This window comes from Nothobranchius furzeri, chromosome 2 (genome assembly GCF_043380555.1).
Source record: "Nothobranchius furzeri strain GRZ-AD chromosome 2, NfurGRZ-RIMD1, whole genome shotgun sequence".
Lineage (NCBI taxonomy): Eukaryota > Metazoa > Chordata > Actinopteri > Cyprinodontiformes > Nothobranchiidae > Nothobranchius > Nothobranchius furzeri.
The window spans coordinates 51,643,090-51,668,149 of NC_091742.1; the positions used below are offsets into that span (position 1 = coordinate 51,643,090).

The window sequence follows — 25,060 nt, forward strand, 5'->3', positions numbered from 1 at the left end:
GAGATCTCAATTTCAGTCACCATAATCGTGATTATTATTTTTGACATAATCGAGCAGCCCTAATTTAACATAATGCTGCACTTTAGAAAATGGGTTGAAATATAACATGTTGGTGGAACTGGGTTCCGACTATCGGTATGGTCCCCTCCCCGCAGCAGTCAGCTCGGCGTATCTCTGACTCAGAAGCTCCGGTGTTGTGCACAGGTAACTCCAGTTGTAGCTAGGTAGCTACCTCTGTTAGCTTAGCTCCCACCTCCACGTTACCTTTGGGTTAGTTTGAAGCTACATTTAGATCTCTGGCTGGCGGCGCGTGCACACACAGCGGCTTCCCTCTCTCTCTCCCAAAATTTTTTTTCCTTTTCCTCTTTTTTTTTCCCGGTATGTCCATGTCACGCCTATCTTTCTGCAAGTGTGTATACGACCGAACATCTTTGCTCGACATCAGCAGGAACAATGTTTTTAAGTTAAACTCTGCGGACGCCGTAGAGCTGAGAAATCTGGGTCTGCTCCGGAGGACTATTCAATCACCGACTGCCACTCCTGCTCCTCACCCACAAAGGAGGTGCCTCAAGCGACGTGAGAGGAAGCAGAAGAGGGAAAAGCGCGGCGGCATCCGAGCTAGGCTAGTAGCTAGCCCACATAAACCTGCTATCCCCTCCATCGTCCTGGCCAACGTACGCTCGCTAGGAAATAAACTGGACAACATTCGATTACTACGTTCATCTCAGAGGAATGTAAAGGACTGTTGTTTTTATATTGACGGAAACATGGCTCAGTGACAGTGTCCCAGACCGTGCCATTCAGCTCGACCAGCTAACCTGCTACTGTGCTGACCGAGATATTGTCGGGGGAGGTAAGGCCCGCGGGGGTGGACTCTGTGTTTACATCAATGACGCCTGGTGTCACGATGCTGTTGCGGTCTGCAAACACTGCTCGCCTGCACTGGAGCTTATGGTTATTAAGTGTCGGCCATTCTATCTACCGAGGGAATATTCAGCCATACTACTGTGTGTGCTGTGTACATCCCTCCCTCCTCCAATGACAACAAGAGTGAGGCACTGAATGAACTGTACCAGCGCATCAGCGAGCAGCAGACAGCCCATCCTGATGCCTTTCTCATCTTGGCTGGGGATTTCAACCATGCAGACCTAAAGTGCATGTTTCCAAAAATACAGCAACACATTGACTTTCCAACAAGAGGAAATAACACACTGGACTGTGTTTACACCACCCAGAGAGGAGCTTACAAAGCTTTCCCCCCTCCCCCACCTTGGTGCCTCAGACCACATTACTGTCATGCTAATGCCTGCTTACAGACCGCTCGTTAAAGTCGCCAAACTGGTTTGTAAGCAAATACAAGTGTGGCCAGAAGGGTCTTCGGAGGCTTTACAGGACTGTTTTAGCGCCACGGACTGGAACATGTTTAAGCAGGCTGCCAGCTACAATAACACCACTGATCTCCAGGAGTATGCAGAGACCGTTACAGCCTACATCAAGAAATGCATTGAGGATGTAACAATAACTAAAACCATAACTGTACGTGCAAATCAAAAACCATGGATGACAGGAAAGGTCCACAGGCTGCTGAAGGAGCGAGATATTGCGTTCAGGAAAAGAGACGAAATGAGCCTGAGGACAGCTAGGGCCAACCTTTCCCGTGGTATCAGAGAGGCTAAGAGACAGTACTCCAGGAAAATATCCCGACACTTCAAAGACAGCAGAGACACACGAAGCTTGTGGCAGGGCATTCAGACCATCATAGATTACAAGCCCCCTCCACGGACCTGTGATAGCACCATCTCCCTGCTGAACGAGCTGAACACCTTTTTTGCTCGCTTTGAAGTGCAAAACGGTACCACAGCACAGAAGATTCCACCTCCTCCTGGTGACCAGTTGATGACTCTGTCCCCAGACAGCGTAAGGAGATCCCTTAGCAGGATCAATGCACGTAAAGCTCCGGGTCCTGATAATATTCCTGGCCGGGCACTGAGAGACTGTGCAGTGGAACTAACTGATGTCTTCACAGACATCTTCAACACATCACTTATCAAGGCTGTCGTCCCCACGTGCTTTAAAGCCACATCAATTATTCCGGTCCCAAAAACATCATCTCCCTCCTGCTTTAATGACTACCGTCCTGTTGTACTTATTCCCATCCTAATGAAGTGCTTCGAACGGTTAGTCATGCAACACATCAAGTCTGTTCTGCCCCCCTGCCTGGACCCCTTCCAGTTTGCATACCGGCCCAACCGCTCGACCGATGACGCCATCTCCACTGCACTCCACTCAGCACTCACACATCTGGACAAAAAAGACTCATATGTCCGAATGCTGTTCATAGACTTTAGTTCAGCATTCAACACCATCATCCCCCAACAGCTTACTCAAAAACTGGTTCAGCTGGGTCTCAACACCTCACTGTGTAACTGGCTGTTGGACTTCCTCACTGGAAGACCACAAGCAGTACGGGTCGGCAGAAACACATCCAGCACCATCATTTCAAACACGGGGGCCCCCCACGGATGTGTGCTGAGCCCCCTCCTCTTCACTCTGCTGACCCACGACTGTACACCATTACACAGCTCTAACCTCTTCATCAAGTTTGCGGATGACACAACAGTGGTGGGTCTCATAAACCACGGGATTTAGACCGACTACAGGAACGAGGTGAGCCGCCTTACCACATGGTGTGCTGACAACAACTTCTCTCTAAATGTGGAGAAAACCAAGGAGATTGCTGTGGACCTCAGGAGAGCACACACTCAGCATGCTACTCTGACCATCAACGGTGTGTCTGTGGAGAGAGTCAGCAGCACCAAGTTCCTTGGTGTGCACATTACAGAGGACCTCTCCTGGACGAACAACACCATAGCATTGGCGAGGAAATCACAGCAGCGTCTCTTCTTCCTCCGCAAACTAAGAAGAGCAAGAGCACCAGCCCCCATCCTGTACACTTTCTACAGAGGCACCATCGAGAACATCCTGTCGTGCGGCATCACTGTGTGGTTCGGAGCCTGCAACGTATCCTGCCTTAAAACCCTCCAACGTAAAGTGAGAGCAGCAGAGAAGATCATCGGGGTCTCTCTCCCCTCCCTACTAGACATTTACAACACCCGCCTCACAAAAAAGGCCCTTCGCATTGCAGCTGATCCCACTCACCCAATGCGAAGCCTCTTCGAGCTGCTGCCGTCAGGGAGGAGACTGCGGAGTCTCAAGGCCAGGACCAACAGACTGAAGGACAGCTTTATCCATCAGGCAGTTAGGAAGCTAAACTCCCTCCCGGCTCTCCCACCTCTCCTCTCTCTTCCCTAGGGATGGGTACCTTTGACATTTGAAACGATCCGGTACTAATTCCCGGTACCTACGAGTCGATACCGGTACTTAACGGTACCAATTTTCGATACTTTTGAGTGTTTATTATTTTAATTCTCTTTTATAATTAAATATATATTTTTCTCAATATATAACCATATTTGATAAATATCACGATAAATAGTGTAATAAAAGTAGCCGTGGGCAGCACGGGCAGAATATCTTGCCCTCCAGTCAGAACCTGAACACACCACCAGTAGGCACTGATTTATAAAAGGATATACTTTATTATACAATCTGCTAAAACACACAAATCAACCCCAATCATAAAACCTATACTAAAATACTGTGGCCAAAGTCTCCCCTCCTAAAATCACAGTCTGGCATGAGTCACACAAGCAGCGGTACTTAGCTGTCTCAGATGTGGTGACCCCCCTTCCCGGGGTCTGAGCTTCCAGCACCGTCCAACGCCCCGGGATGTAGCTTGCGAGGACGGCGGGTAAATCCACAAGTAAATCCACTGCCAGAGTCCGTAGCGGCAGATGTCGGCGTGGTCTTGGCACCACCTAAGCCCAGCCCTATAGCTGCCTAAAGAAGGCGACCAGCCTTCCCTCCTGACGCTGGAACTCTAAACACCTGCTTAGCTATCTTCGTCGCCAGCAGCCCTAACGACTACGAACGACCCCACCCCCCAAAGTCCAATGCCACAATGACAGGTCGACCACGCACACCTCTCAGTAGGTCTGTCACCCTTTTATCCTCCCTGGCCTCGTTATCCATAACGAGGACCAGCTGGTGTCCAATCACCACACCCTCGGAGCTCGGCAGCTTCCGTCTTCTGTCCATCACAATAACATACAAGTTTGTATTTTAACATCGTCCTTGTAGTTTTATAAGCTGATAATTAAACTGAAGCAAACATCTTTACTGTAAACTAAATTTACTGTGTATCTTCATTCCTTTTGCCGTCCTTTTTCATTTGATTTTTCCTACTGGGAAGTTAGAATTTCCGAGGAGAAAGCGAACGCACCATTAGCTGATAACAACGGTGGCAATGGAAGCTAACATATCAAGCTAACGTTATCTTTAACAGTTTATTTAGCTGCTGGAGCAGATTAAAACGATGATGCCTCAAACTTAGATCGTTGTCACTGGTTTTACCTTCATCCAATCACCCTTCGCATTTAGTAAAGTAAAGCCAAACTTTAGAGCGCGTTCATGTTCTTCTAGTCGGACATTCGGAGTTCCGAGGAGAAAGCGAACGCACCATTAGCGAAACGGAAGCTAACAAATCAAGGTAACGTTATCTTAAACATTTTATTTACCTACTGGAGCAGATTAAGGTGAGGATGTCTCACTTAGATCGTTGTCTGCCGCTAGTTTCATCACCCAGTTACCCATCACATTTAGTGAAGTGGACCCAAGCTTTAGCGTGCGTTCTTTCTACCATGCTTGCTCTGTTTACAACGGGCTCGCAGGGACCGGCGACATAACGCTCTTGCGCATGCGCAGCTGTGGTTGGGACAATTATTACATTAACTGATGGATTTGTAAATAAATAGTTTATAAATAAGGTAGAAATAAGTTCCTCACGCTGATAAATAATAACTAATCTCTCTGACTTCATGGTGCTAGTGCACTCTCCTACAGCACCTTGACACGACTCAATAAATGTTATGCAACATTTTGTGAACATGAATTTATTTGCATTTATTTGTTATAAATGCCACTGTATAATTCTTGTTGTCAGTATTTGCAAGATATTGGTATTTGGGTCTGTACTGGTTAGACTTAAATGAGTTAAACCAAGGTCTATAGCCCTTGGGTCATAGACTATGAGCTATAAGTATATTGGTCTTTTTATACTGGGAATCAGGAGTTATTTTAGTGATCATCTTGTTTCTTATTTTTGTCCTGATTGTGCCCTGAGCAATTTTATGACTGAATAAAAACAAATAAAATCAACATAAATTGAAAAATCGTCCTAAATAATCGAGATCTCAATTTCAGTCACCATAATCGTGATTATTATTTTTGACATAATCGAGCAGCCCTAATTTAACATAATGCTGCACTTTAGAAAATGGGTTGAAATATAACATGTTGGTGGAACTGGGTTCCGACTATCGGTATGGTCCCCTCCCCGCAGCAGTCAGCTCGGCGTATCTCTGACTCAGAAGCTCCGGTGTTGTGCACAGGTAACTCCAGTTGTAGCTAGGTAGCTACCTCTGTTAGCTTAGCTCCCACCTCCACGTTACCTTTGGGTTAGTTTGAAGCTACATTTAGATCTCTGGCTGGCGGCGCGTGCACACACAGCGGCTTCCCTCTCTCTCTCCCAAAATTTTTTTTCCTTTTCCTCTTTTTTTTTCCCGGTATGTCCATGTCACGCCTATCTTTCTGCAAGTGTGTATACGACCGAACATCTTTGCTCGACATCAGCAGGAACAATGTTTTTAAGTTAAACTCTGCGGACGCCGTAGAGCTGAGAAATCTGGGTCTGCTCCGGAGGACTATTCAATCACCGACTGCCACTCCTGCTCCTCACCCACAAAGGAGGTGCCTCAAGCGACGTGAGAGGAAGCAGAAGAGGGAAAAGCGCGGCGGCATCCGAGCTAGGCTAGTAGCTAGCCCACATAAACCTGCTATCCCCTCCATCGTCCTGGCCAACGTACGCTCGCTAGGAAATAAACTGGACAACATTCGATTACTACGTTCATCTCAGAGGAATGTAAAGGACTGTTGTTTTTATATTGACGGAAACATGGCTCAGTGACAGTGTCCCAGACCGTGCCATTCAGCTCGACCAGCTAACCTGCTACCGTGCTGACCGAGATATTGTCGGGGGAGGTAAGGCCCGCGGGGGTGGACTCTGTGTTTACATCAATGACGCCTGGTGTCACGATGCTGTTGCGGTCTGCAAACACTGCTCGCCTGCACTGGAGCTTATGGTTATTAAGTGTCGGCCATTCTATCTACCGAGGGAATATTCAGCCATACTACTGTGTGTGCTGTGTACATCCCTCCCTCCTCCAATGACAACAAGAGTGAGGCACTGAATGAACTGTACCAGCGCATCAGCGAGCAGCAGACAGCCCATCCTGATGCCTTTCTCATCTTGGCTGGGGATTTCAACCATGCAGACCTAAAGTGCATGTTTCCAAAAATACAGCAACACATTGACTTTCCAACAAGAGGAAATAACACACTGGACTGTGTTTACACCACCCAGAGAGGAGCTTACAAAGCTTTCCCCCCTCCCCCACCTTGGTGCCTCAGACCACATTACTGTCATGCTAATGCCTGCTTACAGACCGCTCGTTAAAGTCGCCAAACCGGTTTGTAAGCAAATACAAGTGTGGCCAGAAGGGTCTTCGGAGGCTTTACAGGACTGTTTTAGCGCCACGGACTGGAACATGTTTAAGCAGGCTGCCAGCTACAATAACACCACTGATCTCCAGGAGTATGCAGAGACCGTTACAGCCTACATCAAGAAATGCATTGAGGATGTAACAATAACTAAAACCATAACTGTACGTGCAAATCAAAAACCATGGATGACAGGAAAGGTCCACAGGCTGCTGAAGGAGCGAGATATTGCGTTCAGGAAAAGAGACGAAATGAGCCTGAGGACAGCTAGGGCCAACCTTTCCCGTGGTATCAGAGAGGCTAAGAGACAGTACTCCAGGAAAATATCCCGACACTTCAAAGACAGCAGAGACACACGAAGCTTGTGGCAGGGCATTCAGACCATCATAGATTACAAGCCCCCTCCACGGACCTGTGATAGCACCATCTCCCTGCTGAACGAGCTGAACACCTTTTTTGCTCGCTTTGAAGTGCAAAACGGTACCACAGCACAGAAGATTCCACCTCCTCCTGGTGACCAGTTGATGACTCTGTCCCCAGACAGCGTAAGGAGATCCCTTAGCAGGATCAATGCACGTAAAGCTCCGGGTCCTGATAATATTCCTGGCCGGGCACTGAGAGACTGTGCAGTGGAACTAACTGATGTCTTCACAGACATCTTCAACACATCACTTATCAAGGCTGTCGTCCCCACGTGCTTTAAAGCCACATCAATTATTCCGGTCCCAAAAACATCATCTCCCTCCTGCTTTAATGACTACCGTCCTGTTGTACTTATTCCCATCCTAATGAAGTGCTTCGAACGGTTAGTCATGCAACACATCAAGTCTGTTCTGCCCCCCTGCCTGGACCCCTTCCAGTTTGCATACCGGCCCAACCGCTCGACCGATGACGCCATCTCCACTGCACTCCACTCAGCACTCACACATCTGGACAAAAAAGACTCATATGTCCGAATGCTGTTCATAGACTTTAGTTCAGCATTCAACACCATCATCCCCCAACAGCTTACTCAAAAACTGGTTCAGCTGGGTCTCAACACCTCACTGTGTAACTGGCTGTTGGACTTCCTCACTGGAAGACCACAAGCAGTACGGGTCGGCAGAAACACATCCAGCACCATCATTTCAAACACGGGGGCCCCCCACGGATGTGTGCTGAGCCCCCTCCTCTTCACTCTGCTGACCCACGACTGTACACCATTACACAGCTCTAACCTCTTCATCAAGTTTGCGGATGACACAACAGTGGTGGGTCTCATAAACCACGGGATTTAGACCGACTACAGGAACGAGGTGAGCCGCCTTACCACATGGTGTGCTGACAACAACTTCTCTCTAAATGTGGAGAAAACCAAGGAGATTGCTGTGGACCTCAGGAGAGCACACACTCAGCATGCTACTCTGACCATCAACGGTGTGTCTGTGGAGAGAGTCAGCAGCACCAAGTTCCTTGGTGTGCACATTACAGAGGACCTCTCCTGGACGAACAACACCATAGCATTGGCGAGGAAATCACAGCAGCGTCTCTTCTTCCTCCGCAAACTAAGAAGAGCAAGAGCACCAGCCCCCATCCTGTACACTTTCTACAGAGGCACCATCGAGAACATCCTGTCGTGCGGCATCACTGTGTGGTTCGGAGCCTGCAACGTATCCTGCCTTAAAACCCTCCAACGTAAAGTGAGAGCAGCAGAGAAGATCATCGGGGTCTCTCTCCCCTCCCTACTAGACATTTACAACACCCGCCTCACAAAAAAGGCCCTTCGCATTGCAGCTGATCCCACTCACCCAATGCGAAGCCTCTTCGAGCTGCTGCCGTCAGGGAGGAGACTGCGGAGTCTCAAGGCCAGGACCAACAGACTGAAGGACAGCTTTATCCATCAGGCAGTTAGGAAGCTAAACTCCCTCCCGGCTCTCCCACCTCTCCTCTCTCTTCCCTAGGGATGGGTACCTTTGACATTTGAAACGATCCGGTACTAATTCCCGGTACCTACGAGTCGATACCGGTACTTAACGGTACCAATTTTCGATACTTTTGAGTGTTTATTATTTTAATTCTCTTTTATAATTAAATATATATTTTTCTCAATATATAACCATATTTGATAAATATCACGATAAATAGTGTAATAAAAGTAGCCGTGGGCAGCACGGGCAGAATATCTTGCCCTCCAGTCAGAACCTGAACACACCACCAGTAGGCACTGATTTATAAAAGGATATACTTTATTATACAATCTGCTAAAACACACAAATCAACCCCAATCATAAAACCTATACTAAAATACTGTGGCCAAAGTCTCCCCTCCTAAAATCACAGTCTGGCATGAGTCACACAAGCAGCGGTACTTAGCTGTCTCAGATGTGGTGACCCCCCTTCCCGGGGTCTGAGCTTCCAGCACCGTCCAACGCCCCGGGATGTAGCTTGCGAGGACGGCGGGTAAATCCACAAGTAAATCCACTGCCAGAGTCCGTAGCGGCAGATGTCGGCGTGGTCTTGGCACCACCTAAGCCCAGCCCTATAGCTGCCTAAAGAAGGCGACCAGCCTTCCCTCCTGACGCTGGAACTCTAAACACCTGCTTAGCTATCTTCGTCGCCAGCAGCCCTAACGACTACGAACGACCCCACCCCCCAAAGTCCAATGCCACAATGACAGGTCGACCACGCACACCTCTCAGTAGGTCTGTCACCCTTTTATCCTCCCTGGCCTCGTTATCCATAACGAGGACCAGCTGGTGTCCAATCACCACACCCTCGGAGCTCGGCAGCTTCCGTCTTCTGTCCATCACAATAACATACAAGTTTGTATTTTAACATCGTCCTTGTAGTTTTATAAGCTGATAATTAAACTGAAGCAAACATCTTTACTGTAAACTAAATTTACTGTGTATCTTCATTCCTTTTGCCGTCCTTTTTCATTTGATTTTTCCTACTGGGAAGTTAGAATTTCCGAGGAGAAAGCGAACGCACCATTAGCTGATAACAACGGTGGCAATGGAAGCTAACATATCAAGCTAACGTTATCTTTAACAGTTTATTTAGCTGCTGGAGCAGATTAAAACGATGATGCCTCAAACTTAGATCGTTGTCACTGGTTTTACCTTCATCCAATCACCCTTCGCATTTAGTAAAGTAAAGCCAAACTTTAGAGCGCGTTCATGTTCTTCTAGTCGGACATTCGGAGTTCCGAGGAGAAAGCGAACGCACCATTAGCGAAACGGAAGCTAACAAATCAAGGTAACGTTATCTTAAACATTTTATTTACCTACTGGAGCAGATTAAGGTGAGGATGTCTCACTTAGATCGTTGTCTGCCGCTAGTTTCATCACCCAGTTACCCATCACATTTAGTGAAGTGGACCCAAGCTTTAGCGTGCGTTCTTTCTACCATGCTTGCTCTGTTTACAACGGGCTCGCAGGGACCGGCGACATAACGCTCTTGCGCATGCGCAACTGTCTTGGCAGTACCGAAACGAGGCACCGTTTGAAATGACGTGAATCGGTGTTCGGTCGGTACTATGGAATTCGGTCGGTACCTTAAAAAGTACCGAATTCGGTACTCATCCCTACTCTTCCCCCACAGTCTCTCTGAACTTGGTTACTGTTTTTATACTAAATGTTTATTTTCTATCTAGCGAGAGTTTGAGAGTAACGTAATTTCATTTCTCTGTATGTCCTGTGCATGTGGCAGAAGTGACAATTAAACTGACTTTGACTACATCGCTTAAGTTCAACGGGTGTCGTCATTTGATCCCAGCCTCTTACAGCCCCACCTTCAGCTCCACCTCTTTTCCCTTTTTTGGAATTGTCTGGGCTTGACGGAACCTGTGACACGGTCAAAATGGCGGTGGTGGCCACCTCCCATTTTGGCACAAAAACTTATAATTGGAGCCTACGGACACAAATTGTCCAGTATATATGTTGATGGGATCAACCTGTTCAGGCCCAGGGTTCCTCATTAAAATATGGAATATCAATCCATCTGTCCATTTTCAGCCGCTTATCCGGGTCGGGCCGCGGGGGCAGCAGCCTAAAGCCGGGCGTACACTGTGCGACTTTTTCACTCGCAGCGCTCAGCTTCAGCTCAAACTGTACGACTTCCTCGCAGGGCAGATCTCGAGAGTCATGTGCTCACACTGCACGACCCAGTTCTCGGATGCGACCTGACTGCTCACACTGTACGTCTGGTAGCAACATGTCGGACCTAAAAATATGCTAAAAATAGCAGTTTTTACTCAACACGTCAGACTTTTTTGTCTTGTTTTGCCTGTTGTCCTTCGGGAGTGCTGCAGGAGGACACACAGGGATTTATGGGGGTTGGATGAGGAAAACAAAATAAAGAAAGTAAATCTGTGTTTTGTGATCTGTTTAATTTGACATGAACACGACAAACACACTTTCTTGACAATCTTTGTGTAAAAATACGTGTAGAAACAAAAACGAACAGCGTGTGTTATTAGGGAAATAGCGGGCGAGCGGCGTTGATGCAGGATTGCGCATGCGCCATGAGCGGTTCTGATACTTTTTGGGTCGCAGCTGCTCGCAGCGCCGCTTCAACAGTGCGATACGCTCACGGGGGACGAGTGAAATTTTAAACACGCCAGAAGTCCGTGCGACCTCACGACTGCTGATCGGCAGCTGGTCACGTGGTGTTAATCGCCTCTCGTAACCCCCTGTACACTACACGACCGCTCGGCGCAAAACTCGCCCCGATGTCGTGGATTGTCGCACGAGTGGAAAATCGGCTCAAAAAAGTGAAAAAGTCGCTCAGTGTACGCCCGGCTTAAGCAGGAAGGCCTAGACGTACCCCTCCCCACCTACTTGGGCCAGCTCCAACAGGGGGGTCTCCCAAAGCGTTCCTTGGCCAGCCGAGAGAAAGTCTCTCCAGCGTGTCGAGTCTTCCTTTGGGCATCATATTCAGATGCCTGAGCCACCTCAACGGCTCCTCTCGATGTGGAGGAGCAGCAGATCTACTACAAGCCCCTCCTAGATGATGGATTTTCTCACCCTATCTCTAAGGGAGAGCCCAGACACCCTGCGGAGAAAACTAATTTTGGACATTGTTTCCACGATCTAGTTCTTTCAGACACTACCCAAGCTCGTGACCATAGACGAGGGTGGGAACATCAAACTGGTAAATCAAGAGCTTCGCCTTCCGACTCAGCTCTCTTTTCACCACGTTGTGAGGACAAACCTGCTGACATGTCAGCTACCGAGTCTGGTAGAGACAACCCATTTAGTATAAGGACCCGAAACACAGTTCATCTCATTGTGGACGTCAAACTAGCAGCCAGGGTGATTTCAACCACTCACAAACTAGATCCATCTTTCCAAGAGAAAAACTTAATGACATACTAACCAAGGTGTTTTAATTGTTTTGCACATTTATTTTTTTTAATTCAGGTTTTTAATTCTATTTAGGTTTAATTGAGCTGTCTTTTACCATTTGTATGATCATTTTAGTAAACAAAAGGTAAAATTTAATCACTGCCTCCTCGTCTTGAAGTCCTGCTGTGTTAAAATCAAAGTTAGTTCAATAGTTCAAAAGCTCTGGAGCTTCTCTCCTCTGTGAAGAAAGAACCAGAGAGGTTCGGACGGAGCTGCTGCAGCAGACTGAAAACCACCATGGACATTTTTTTAATGATAACACCTCATGGGAGAGGTACTGTAATGTCCCACCATGCAATGATAATACATTCATGCATCCACCAGTACCTGTGTCCATGCTGTCCGGGTCCAGGTGGTGAAGAACACACGATGAATCAGTCCCAGCTGATGGATGATGCTGAAGTGGTAGCAGGTTTTCTTTAGCCGTGTTTAGTTAACAGCTGCAATAGAAACAAAGCAGGAGAGCTGATTAAGATGCTGCTTCAGAACAACGTAGGAGATTAAAGATCCAACGCTTTGGTTCTGATCAGCTGGGGACAGATCCAGTCTGGAAAAGAGGACCTTTGCTCACCAGAGTTCACGGAGTAGAGCTAACCGCTTTTTCCTCCAGAGTTACATTCAGATTCGGGGCTTTTCCGGAGAGTGTGAGCAGGATGGATCAGAGAGCGAGCAGCGATCCTGCATCATGACCAACTCAGATGAGCGAGTCTGATAGAGGGAACCTCTTCAATCTGATGAAAGCAGCAAAACGAGCGCGTTTCTCAGAGCGGCCAACGGAACAGCAGCAGATCCAGAGGACAGGAAGTCTATAGAGAAAAGCTTTTCACACCCACAGCCTGATTCTGGAGCTCCGATTGTCACGAAGACCGCAGAATATCTTCTCTGGTTCCGGAAAGAACTCCACCAAGTCGTTGAGGAGGAGAAGAAAGTTTCCACAGCCTGGTGAGAAGATTTCTGCAGCACTAGCAGTTAATCGCTTTAGCTGATCAACTCTCCCAGAGACTGAAGTGAAGACATTTTTTACTGCAGAGCCTCAAATATTCTCTCCACACTCCAGAACAACAACTAGCAGCTTCCTGTTTCTGCTTCTTCCGGTGGTCGGTGACTACCGTAAAGGTGTACTGGCACCACCTGGTGGAGGCGCAGAATAAAACACCTGTGTGTTCAGAATGGGACTAATAAACACATAACATGTGATATCTTCCTCAAACAATTAGTTAAAGTAAAGACAAGTTAGTTTTACACCTGTTATAATAATTTTGTTATTTCCTTTAGTTTTATTTTAATCTTGTTCGTTTTAATCTAATCTGTTTTTCTTTGATTTAAAGCTAATTATGTGTCTGTTGCTGCTGCCTCTTCGCCAGATCATTGTTGTAAACGAGAATGAGTTCTCTATCGACTCATCTGGTTAAATAAATAACATTTTAAGTTGTTTCTTCAAATGCACTGACAAACAAGTAAAATGAATTTCCTTTTTGACGTTTCATTATCCAAATACATTTTATTTACTTATTTTCATATTCTTTATTTAACCAGGAAGGTTCCATTGAGATTAAAGTTCTCATTTTTGAGGGAGCCCTGGCCAAGAGGCAGTAAAAGATACAATCACAACATTTCTGTTACAGTTATGTACAAAATTATAGAAGGCAGGTACAACCAGGGCGTGGGACAAGAAGTAAGCCACAAGTTGCCTTATGTTGCAATCATCACACTTTATTTTCCACATGCATTAGGAGAGATTCTGCCACCCCAGCCCCTGTGACAAATCTGAAGATTTTACAAGATGTACTCCTTTTGATTCTTCGTCTCATGCTGCAAAGTTTCATGCTGACCCCTCCCTAACTTTATTGAAGGCCATCACCTGTTGCCTTGGTAACAGACATCCCTCTCTGCTTTCACTCCCTCCTCCAGATAAGATGGGAGACACATTGCCCCATCTGCTTCCTACCCTATCTTCCTTTGCTAAGGCTGTGATGACCTACGCCCTGGCTTTTTCCCTTTGAACAGCTTTTAGATGGTCTAGTCTGCACCTGGCCTTCGCCTGTTGAGAATCTCCTTCAGCACAAGCTGAAACTTCTAGCAGTATCAGCCTGCATAAATCAGATATAGGTCTAACTCAGTGCTAGGCTGCACCAGTCACAGGTGAGTCATCCATTTGGTATATGCATCATTCAGTTCAAAGGGACGTGAGTAACACCCGAACATTGAAATGATAAATATGGGGAATAACATACAGGTGATTAATTCTAAGCATATAAATACATGTGTGATCAAACCTTATTTTCACAAAGCATACTGATGATTAACCATAAAAATGAATATATGATTGTCACATAGGTGATTAAACATTATTTTCCTTACACAGGCCATCATACAATGAAATGAAACAGAAGTAAATTTAAAATTTAAATTAACAGTATTTCTGATACACACACACATATATAAATATATGCATATATATATATAAAAGCTAGAGCTTCATCATCGTTCTGATCGCAGGGTTAAGAACACGTCATGATAAGCTTCTTTCCATTACTTTTTTTTTTTAAATAATAATAATTAACATTCAACACCATTACATTTCTGTTTTAATTTAACTGTCATGGATATTTAAAGTGCTCCGGTAAACAATGCAATGTAATGCTTCCACTTGAGACCAGAACGCTCTCTCACCATCCTTCTGATCCAGGAAAACCTGAACTGGTCATCTGCTTGTGCGTAATCATATGTCTCCAGAAAAACTGAAACATCTACAGCCGTGAGGTTCACTTTGCCTCAGACAGACATTTTGCTGTTTTATGTTCTGGCTGAATCCGCAATCCGCTGCCACAGGGACTGGAATAACAAATGCTTCTGCATTAACATGAGTTGTGGTGAGCTGATGAAGAGGCTGCTGCAGAGCAGACTTTCATACGTTAACCCAAAATAGAAGCTAATGTTTCAATTTGATGTTGAAGGATGTCAGTCATCCAGGTCATGTTACTCCAAAGGGGTTCAAATGAAGGCAACTAGACTTCTTTGGTTCCTTGAAGAAGTTTGGCTTTTAATCTGAAGAGCTTTGTCAGCTCTAACTGGAATATGGGAGAGTCAAGTTTATAAGCTGTAGCTGTCTGTTGTTGTTTAACGAGCAGAAACTGTGGTGAAAGAAGTAGGTTAACTTTTAGAGAGGTTATTAATCTCCTGTCATGTTCACGAGCCGATGTGAGTGCTCCTCTCCCACTAACCACCTTCGAGTCAATTTCCCAGAGGTGAGGAGCATAGAGGGCAGCAGCTGCACTGAATCTCCAATCAGGAAGTCGGGAATAAAGGGAGGATGGAGACACCACTCTACGCCGGATGATTGCTCCAGTTTAGGTAGCCCCAGCCACTCGTGTTTGTTTGCTCGTTTGCTCGCTTGACTTGTTTTTGGATTAATTGGATTTAGAACTTCGGACTGTCTTGGATTACATTTTTGGATTATCCTTTGAACCCCTGTTATTTACTCTGTTCAGGACAACTCCACTTCATTTATTATCCTCATCGCGCAAACCCCGGATCACCTGAACCACGTCCCATCCTCCTCCACTGTCCCTGCCTGGATTCTCTCCATTGCTTCACCCACCTCAGCCAGCCCATCCTCCACCGGTGCTCACCTTGGTTCCCCACCTTCCTCACACATCACGGATTGCTATATGGATAAACACCATACGGCACACCCTCCACTGGACTTCCCAGTGCAACTTTTGTTCTCGTTTTAAAATAAAGAACTTTTCTTTAATTTAACCAGAGGTGTCGAGTCGATTCTGCATGTCTTGGGTTAAACACCTTCTTCGAGTCATGACAGAATCATCCGGCTATCACTATAACCCCGCGAAATCAGTACTCGCCGATCTGGCTACCAGGATGTCCCAGCAGGAGCAGACTCTTCCCGTGCTCATGGAGCAGCTTGCCGTCGCTAACCAGCGCTACTAGCATTTGGAAGCTATGATCCAACAGCTTCACGAACAAATTCCAGCTCCATCTTCAGCTCCAGCCCCAGCTCCAGCTTCAACCGCAACTTCCGCTTCAGGTCCAGAACCAACGCTACGAGCCCCAGGAGCAGTGGGATTTCGGCTGAGCTTCTTCCCGAGCCAGTATCTGTTTCCTCACTGGATGGAAGAGTCGTGTCAACCATCACACACAGGACCCTGCCACTCCAGCTCCAGGTCTCAGGTAACCACACAGAGACGCTCTCACTATTTTTGTTCCCATCCCCGTAGAATCCATTGGTGCTAGGTCATTCTTGACTGAAGTTACACAATCCGCTTTTGGACTGGCGAGCCAGCAGAATTGAGACCTGGAGTCCAGAGTGTCACCTGACTTGCCTCAACTCTGCACCTTCCGGGTATAAGGACTCCGGCGTGACGCAAACTGAGCCTCCCGATCTCTCCCAGGTACCCCCTGCATATCATGACCTCCAACATGTGTTCAGCAGGGATCGAGCTGCCACGCTGCCTCCTCATCGCCCCTTTGATTGTGGCATCAACCTGCTACTGGGTGCCCTTCTTCCGTCCAGCCGCCTTTGCAGCCTCTCAAAACCTGAGCAAGATAGCATGTGGACCTACATTACGGAGGCTTTGGCGAACTGCACCATCAGACCATCGACCTCGCCCCTGGGGGCTGGGTTTTTCTTCATCGCCAAGAAAGATGGGTCTCTTCGCCCTTACATTGACTATCGGGGTCTCAATCAGATTAATGTCAAGGACAAGTACCCCCTACCACTACTCTCTTCCACTTTCGAGCCCGTCCAAGATGCCACCATCTTCACCCGGTTGGATCTGTCGCGATATAGGTGGTGTGGACCCAAAATACAGTACCCAGGATGACACGGAGGCAGGGATGAAGATTTTAAATAAAAAGTCTTTATTTTGTGGGTGAGCCAAAAACCAAGGTAATCCAAACTGGGAGTCAAAATCATAAAAGCCAAAAATCCAAAAGGTCAAAAAGCAGATTATTATCTGGGGATCAAGAAACTCTGGTTAAACACAGAGGGACTAAACTGACAGAATCAACAAACATTAATGGACCGACACAAGACAGAGACAATACCGGGCTTAAATAGACTGGGAGACAAATTAAGGAAACAGGAAGCAGGTGTGTGGAGTGAGGGCTGGAGGGAAGGCAGGTGACACTAATCAACTCAATGGGGAAAACAGAAACAGAGGAGGGCAAATACCTAAACACAAAACTAAACAACAATTACCTAAAGACAGAGGGAAGGACTCACACAAACTAGCTGGAGGAGGACATAGCACATACACCCACACACACTGAGCTGGGGACAACGAGGCTGGAGCTGACCTGGGAGGAAAGAGTAGAAAATATAACATAAGACACTAAACTGACACGCAGAAAAAGGACACACGAGGGCGCCAAAGAGCTACAACATAAGACACATAACAGGGATGCAGACAAGGACACATGAGGGCGCTAAGAGAGCACAAGGGGGGAACCTGGAGTGGAGCACAAGAGGAGTTGGGGAACAAAGGGACACAAGAGGGAATCTAGAGAGGGAAGGAGGACACCAGGAGGCACAAAAAAGGAAGGGGCTGACGCAGACCATGACAGTACCCCCCGCCCAAGGGGCGGATACCAGATGCCCAAAACAAGAACAACAAACAACAAGCACAAAACAAAACACAGGACACGAGAAAACCAGAGGGAGGGAGAGGAGGGAACCAACAAAACACCACCCAAAAAGGGTGGGCGAGGAGGGGACAGAAAACCCTGGGAGACCGGTGACAGGGTACCAGGAGGCGGGACCGGAGAAGCCTAGGGGGCCGGCAACGGGGAGCCAGGAGGTGGGACCAAAGAAGCCTAGGAGGCCGGCGACAGGGAACAGGGGGTCTTAGAGGAGGAGGACGAGGAAGGAACTCCGGAGACTGGGGTGACAGGAAGGCTAGAGACTGGGGAACTTGTGGTGACTGGAAGGCTAGAGACTGGGGAACTTGTGGTGACTGGAACGCTAGAGACTGGGGAACTTGTGGTAACTGGAACGCTAGAGACTGGGGAACTTGTGGTGACTGGAACGCTAGAAACTGGGGAACTTGTGGTGACTGGAACGCTAGAGACTGGGGAACTTGTGGTGACTGGAACTCTAGAGACTGGGGAACTTGTGGTGACTGGAACTCTTGAGACTGGGGAGCTTGTGGTGACTGGAACTCTTGAGACTGGGGAACTTGTGGTGACTGGAACTCTTGAGACTGAAAGACTAGAGGGAAGACTTGCGATGGGGAAACTTGAGACGGGGACGTCAGAGCTTCGTCTTCGGGGCCCGAGGCGGGAGCGTCGTCTTCGGGGCCCGAGGCGGGAGCGTCTGCTTCGGGGCTCGAGCCGGGTACGTCTGCTTCGGAGCCGGGTACATCTCCTTCGGAGCTCGAGACGGGAGGCGTCGACTTCTGACCCGGGGGCCCATGGATGGGCTGGACCGGAGCCCGTGCATCCTCCTCTGCCGAGCCAGGATGCGATGCGTCCTCCTGGACCATCACGGAGGTATGGTGCGATGCGTCCACCTGGACCACCACGGAGGTATGTTGCGATGCGTCCACCTGGACCACCGCTGAGACGAGGTGCGATGCGTCCCCTTGGACCACCGCTGAGGCGAGGTGCGATGCGTCCCCTTGGACCACCGCTGAGGAGAGGTGCGATGCGTCCCCTTGGACCACCGCTGAGGAGAGGTGCGATGCGTCCCCTTGGACCACCGCTGAGGAGAGGTGCGATGCGTCCACCGGGACCACCACTGAGGCGAGGTGCGATGCGTCCACCGGGATCACCACTGAGGTGAGGTGCGATGCGTCCACCGGGACCACCACTAGAGCACGATGGTTGCGGCGGCGTCGGCGTGGGACTTTCTTGCTCTGAGGCATGGAGATGACGCTGGCAGGAACCGAGGAGGAATGACAGCCCACCGGAGAGTAAGTGGTGGCGCTGTCAGGATCTGGTGAGGGTGTGGCGGTGTGAGTCATCTGAGAAGCCGAGGAGGCTTCAACATGCATAGGGGAAAATGAAATGAATCCGGTTCTGAGGGTCTGAGACGGGGAGGTGACGTCAACAGGTACAGAGGAGATGACACAGCCCACCGGAGCGGAAGTGGTGGCGCTGTCAGAACCTGGTGAGGGTGTGGTAGTGGACCCCTTTGAAGAAAAAGCCGAGTAAGCAGCTCTCAAAACAGCGCTTGCTGATGTCTTATAATCCACAGATAAGGAGAGAAACTGTGGGCTGCTACAGGCGTCCTGCAGATCTTCAGCGAAGTCCCAAAAAACTAATTGTTCAATAGGGTTTCTTTGAAAATATAGGCTGGCCCACTGCAGGGCTCTTCCCCTTAGGAGAAACACCATATTGATCACTAGATCGATGTCCGGCATATCCGTGTCATGGAACATAACAAAATCCATAAAAAAAGTCTTACATGAGTCCGGGTCGCCATGAAAAGGGTACATCCGGGTCCGCTGGGTCCTGGTTGGTCGGTCCATTCTGTCGCGATACGGGTGGTGTGGACCCAAAATGCAGTACCCAGGATGACACGGAGGCAGGGATGAAGATTTTAAATAAAAAGTCTTTATTTTGTGGGTGAGCCAAAAACCAAGGTAATCCAAACTGGGAGTCAAAATCCAAAAAGCCAAAAATCCAAAAGGTCAAAAAGCAGATTATTATCTGGGGATCAAGAAACTCTGGTTAAACACAGAGGGACTAAACTGACAGAATCAACAAACATTAATGGACCGACACAAGACAGAGACAATACCGGGCTTAAATAGACTGGGAGACAAATTAAGGAAACAGGAAGCAGGTGTGTGGAGTGAGGGCTGGAGGGAAGGCAGGTGACACTAATCAACTCAATGGGGAAAACAGAAACAGAGGAGGGCAAATACCTAAACACAAAACTAAACAACAATTACCTAAAGACAGAGGGAAGGACTCACACAAACTAGCTGGAGGAGGACATAGCACATACACCCACACACACTGAGCTGGGGACAACGAGGCTGGAGCTGACCTGGGAGGAAAGAGTAGAAAAGATAACATAAGACACTAAACTGACACGCAGAAAAAGGACACATGAGGGCGCCAAAGAGCTACAACATAAGACACATAACAGGGATGCAGACAAGGACACATGAGGGCGCTAAGAGAGCACAAGGGGGGAACCTGGAGTGGAGCACAAGAGGAGTTGGGGAACAAAGGGACACAAGAGGGAATCTAGAGAGGGAAGGAGGACACCAGGAGGCACAAAAAAGGAAGGGGCTGACGCAGACCATGACAGGATCTTCGAAACGCTTATCACTTGGTAAGGATTCGCCAACGGGACGAGTGGAAGGCGGCTTTCAAGACACCCCTGGGGCACTACGAATACCTTGTGATGCCTTTTGGGCTCACCAATGCCCCGGTGGAGTTCTAGAGACTGGTGAACTCGGTACTGGGTGACTATATAAACGACTTTGTAACTGTCTACCTGGATGACATTTTAATTTTTTACAGGTCTGTCACCCAGTACCAAAAGCATGTCTGAGCCGTGCTCCAACAGCTTTTGGAGAACAGACTGTTTGTAAAAGCAGAGAAATGTGAATTTCATGTGTCGGTTGTGAAATTTTTGGGGTTTCTGTTAGAGAGCGGATGATTGAAGGCAGATCCTGACAAGGTACAAGCGGTGACGGAGTGTCCCACACCTACTACCAGAAAACAGCTGCAGCGGTTTCTAGGCTTCACCAACTTTTATAGACGGTTCATCTGCAACTATAGCCAAACTGCAGCTCCACTAACGGCCCTCACTTCGATCACTAAACCTTTCTTTTGGTCCTCAGAAGCTGAGGCAGCGTTCCGGGCGCTCAAGACAAGGTTCACTGAGGCCCCGGTACTCTCCAGGCCTGACCCCAAGCAGCAGTTCACCATGGAGGTGGATGCCTCGGATATGGGGGTAGGAGCAGTTCTCTCTCAGGTATCCCCTGCAGACCACAAGCTCCACCCTCGTGCCTTCGTCTCACGGTGATTGACACCCACCGAGAGCAGGTATGACGTGGGAGACCCGGAGTTACTGACCGTTAAACTGGCTCTAGAAGAGTGGAGGCACTGGTTGGAGGGGGCTGAACACCCGTTTATTATTTGGACTGACCACAAGAACCTGATTTACCTCAAGGAGGCTAAGAGACTTAATCCTCGGCAATACCGTTGGTCTCTGTTTTTCTCATGTTTTAACTTTGTATTGTCTTACCGGCCAGGGTCAAAGAACACAAAGCCCGACGCTCTTTCCTGCCAGTATGCTTCGGAGGATGAATCCGCGCCTGGTACCATCCTACCTCCTTCCTGCATTGTGGCAGGGGTGACTTGGGCGATCAGGGACCAGGTTCTGGAGGCCATCAAGGATGACCCTGGTCCAGGTAATGGATCACCCAATAAACTGTTTGTTCCCCAGGGTCTACGAGGGAAAATTATCCACTGGGCTCACGCTGGGAAATTCTCCATTCACCCTGGGGTGGGACGAAACTTGGCCCTAATCAAGCGCTCCTTCTGGTGGCCCTCCATCTACAAAGATGTCAAGAAGTACGTGTCTGCATGCCACGTGTGTGCCCAACAAAAAGGTACCAACCAATCACCAGCTGGATTGCTTTGTTCCCTACCTGTACCGTCTCGTCCTTGGTCACACATCGCTATAGACTTTGTTTGTGGCTTACCTCCCTCCCATGGATTTAACACTGTACTAACCGTTGTAGACAGGTTCTCCAAGACCTGTCACCTTGTTCCTTTAAAGGCACTACCTACCTCCGTTGTGACCGCCCAGCTCCTGATCAAGTATGTGTTCCGGCTCTATGGTATCCCGACGGAGATCCTCTCGGATCGCGGCCCCCAGTTTGTGTCCAAGGTCTGGAAGGAGTTCGCCACCGCCCTGGGGGCCCGGGTCGCCTTAACCTTGGGATTCCACCCCCAAACCAATGGCCAATGCGAGCGCATGAATCAGGAGCTGGGCACCATGCTACGCTGTGTGTGTGTGTGCTACCAACCCCTCTGCCTGGAGTGACGATCTCGCCTGGGTGGAGTACGCCCACAATAGCCACATCTCCTCCGCCACAGGTCAGTCCCCGTTTGAGGCCTCTCTTGGGTGTCAGACTTCCTTGTTCCTGCTCCAAACAGGTCCCACTACCACCACGCCTCAGTTTCTTTGTCGGGCCCGCCGTGCATGGGCGGCCACGAGATCCGCTCTCCAGCGTACCGCCGAAAGGAACCAGCTACTGGCGGATCTGCATCGTCGTCCAGCGCCGACCTACTCCCCAGGGTAAATGGTCTGGCTGTCGTCCAAGGATATACCTCTCAAGGCAAACTCGAAGAAACTCGCTCCTAGGTACCTTGGTCCATTCAGGGTGGTGGCTGTTCCGAGTCCCGCGACCGTACGCCTCGCCCTCCCACGATCTCTTCGGATCCACCCCGTGTTCCATGTATCTCTGGTCAAGCCCGTGGTCTCCAGCCCCCTGTGTCCGGTACCGGCTCTGCCTCCTCCTGCCCAGCTCTACAAGGGGGGGCTGGTCTAAAAGGTTCGGCGGATCCTCGACTCGTGCCCCCGAGGACGGTGGGTGCAGTGCCTGGTTGATTGGGAGGGGTATGGCCCGGAGGAGCGGTCATGGATACCTCGGTCCTTTATTGAAGACCCCTCCCTCATCACTGACTTTGAGGCTTCCAGACCCATTGCTGGGATGCCAGGGGGCGTCCGTTGAGGGGGGCGGTGTCATGTTCACAAGCCGAGGTGAGTGCTCCTCTCCCACTAACCACCTTCGAGTCAATTTCCCACAGGTGAGGAGCATAGGGGACAGCAGCTGCACTGAATCTCCAATCAGGAAGTCCGGTATAAAGGCAGGATGGAGACACCACTCTACGCCGGATGATTGCTCCAGTTTAGGTAGCCCCAGCCACTCGTGTTTGTTTGCTCATTTGACTTGTTTTTGTATTAATTGGATTTAGAACTTCGGATTGTCTTGGATTATGTTTTTGGATTATCCTTTGAACCGCTGTTTGTTTGCTCTGTTCAGGACAACTCCACTTCATTCATTATCCTCGCCGCTCGAACCCTGGATCACCTGAACCACGTCCCATCCTCCTCGACTGTCCCTGCCTGGATTCTCTCCACTGCCTCACCCACCTCGGCCAGCCCATCCTCCACCGGTGCTCACCTTGGCTCCCCACCTTCCTCGCACATCACGGATTACTATATGGACAAACACCGTACAGCACACCCTCCACTGGACTTCCCAGTGCAACTTTTGTTGCCATTTTAAAATAAAGAACTTTAACTTAACCAGAGGTGTCGAGTCGATTCTGCATGTCATGGGTTAAACACCTTCCTCAGGTCATGACATCTCCCTCTATGATTAAAGGTTTCTCTTCTAAAGCTTCACCTCTGCCTTTCTACTTTGCTTGCTTATTCCATTTCCGTCAGATCCTCTTTATAATTTTAACTGGAAAGTCAGAGCAACGATCGGCGCATCGCATTTAATGCATTTATTTGTGATCCAACAGGTGGCAACCCCTTGACTAAATACATTTAATCAAGCAAAGCTTCAGCTTGCAAGTCTTTTGCAACTGCGCAAGCAACAATGCCAGACTTTATAGCTGAAAGTGGGCACTGCCCTCTGGACTTACCTCTCGGATATGAGTCCAGGGAAAGGTGTTGGCCAAGGAAAAATCTTCTCCACACTCTCCTGGTCCTGGACTCCACTCGTCTGTGGCCGAGGCGAGGGTAACCTGGGATACGGATGCAAAGCCCTGTAGACGGGTCACACCAGCTCCAGGCGATGCTGCTTTCACTCGTAACTCGTCCAGGGTCGGGGTCTCTAGAAGGGGGGAAGTTTTGTTATCCTAGACCAAAACTCCCTTTATGAGAACGGAGTTTGGTTTATGAGTAGATCTAGTGACTTATCTAGGTTAAAAGTAAAGAACCAGAGATGATGTTCTCTTTTTTGGGTTCAAATATAGGAAACCCTGTTAATGAATGGAAAGTTAAAAATATAGTAAATTCACTCCAAGCACATAAGAGATGAGTAAAAGTTTGATAAGTGTAACGTGATGAAGGAGCCATTTCTACCCTAACAGCCGTTTCCATTTGACACAGTTTCAGTGCGCATGAAACAGCCTCAAGGTCATACATTCGTTTCTAAACTGTTTACATTCCAGCATGAAGACAGAAGAAAGAAGAAAGAACTATTTTCTTTTAATTAATCAAAGAACTCTTAATGAAGCTAATCCATCAAAGTGTTAGTCACTATAATAAGATGTCACCGACCTGTGAAATTAAAATATTAATTATTTTATTATGATCTTAGAAATGAAGTAATGTAACTTTAAAATGTTCCAACAGGACTCATTTCACGTAGTGTTAAAAGACATAACAAATTATTTCACTGATCCAATCAGAATTCTACAGGTCTGACGGAGGCATGCTTCTGACGGTGTTTGGTAATTTTCATTCGACAATAAACCATAACATCCGAGGTATAAAACAGATGTCACGTCAGCTCTAACGCAGTTCAAAGCGTTCCAGAGCAAGCGTCGTAGTGGCCAATCCGACCTTTAACTCTCCAACCAAAAGAACCACGACAAGCTGAGAAAATCCAGTTGCTCTAACAACAAGCAACGATAACAGCTCCTTTCAGAATAAAAGCTCCACTGACCCAGGCTGGGTCTGAACAGACGCCAAGAAAAGAGTTGTGTGCCGGAGGTAACTCGAGATGGGTCTGGTCGGAACCACGGTGCTTCTACCAGCTCGGTGTCTAGAAAGGGTTCGGTTGGACCTCGGCATTCCTGATCTCACAGGGGACTTCCACCAGACAGGTAGGCATGACTTGATGGTGTCTCATGCGGTTCTGAAACTACCCAAGCTTATTCCAAACCAACATCTTCAGTTCCCGTCAGAACCAATCGCTTCTTCGGATTTGCGGGTTCTGATTTACATGACACGTCATCCATTCACCGTCTCATCCATAGAGAGACATAAT

General features: G+C 48.3%; 2 protein-coding genes across 2 annotated transcripts in view; one reads left to right on the forward strand and one right to left on the reverse strand.

Moving 5' to 3' along the window:
• The window catches only part of LOC129157028 (gastrula zinc finger protein XlCGF26.1-like), a 33,192-nt gene extending 19,472 nt beyond the window's left edge, over nt 1–13,720 (reverse strand). The window contains exons 1-2 of the mRNA XM_054736119.2: nt 12,637–13,720; nt 12,393–12,505 (exon numbers count right to left, since the gene is read on the reverse strand). Of these exons, the coding sequence (XP_054592094.1) occupies nt 12,393–12,402 (10 nt within the window). The 5' untranslated portion in view covers nt 12,403–12,505; nt 12,637–13,720. The remainder of the gene's footprint in view (nt 1–12,392; nt 12,506–12,636) is intronic.
• A 6,619-nt stretch (nt 13,721–20,339) lies between these two features.
• LOC129157027 (uncharacterized) lies at nt 20,340–23,360 on the forward strand. Its single transcript, XM_054736113.2, has 7 exons — nt 20,340–20,487; nt 20,562–20,624; nt 20,711–20,997; nt 21,085–21,247; nt 21,299–21,620; nt 21,791–22,968; nt 23,099–23,360. Exons 1-7 carry the CDS (start codon nt 20,340–20,342, stop codon nt 23,347–23,349), a joined length of 2,412 nt encoding a protein of 803 aa, XP_054592088.2. The 3' UTR covers nt 23,350–23,360.
• The last annotated feature ends 1,700 nt before the right edge of the window (nt 23,361–25,060 follow it).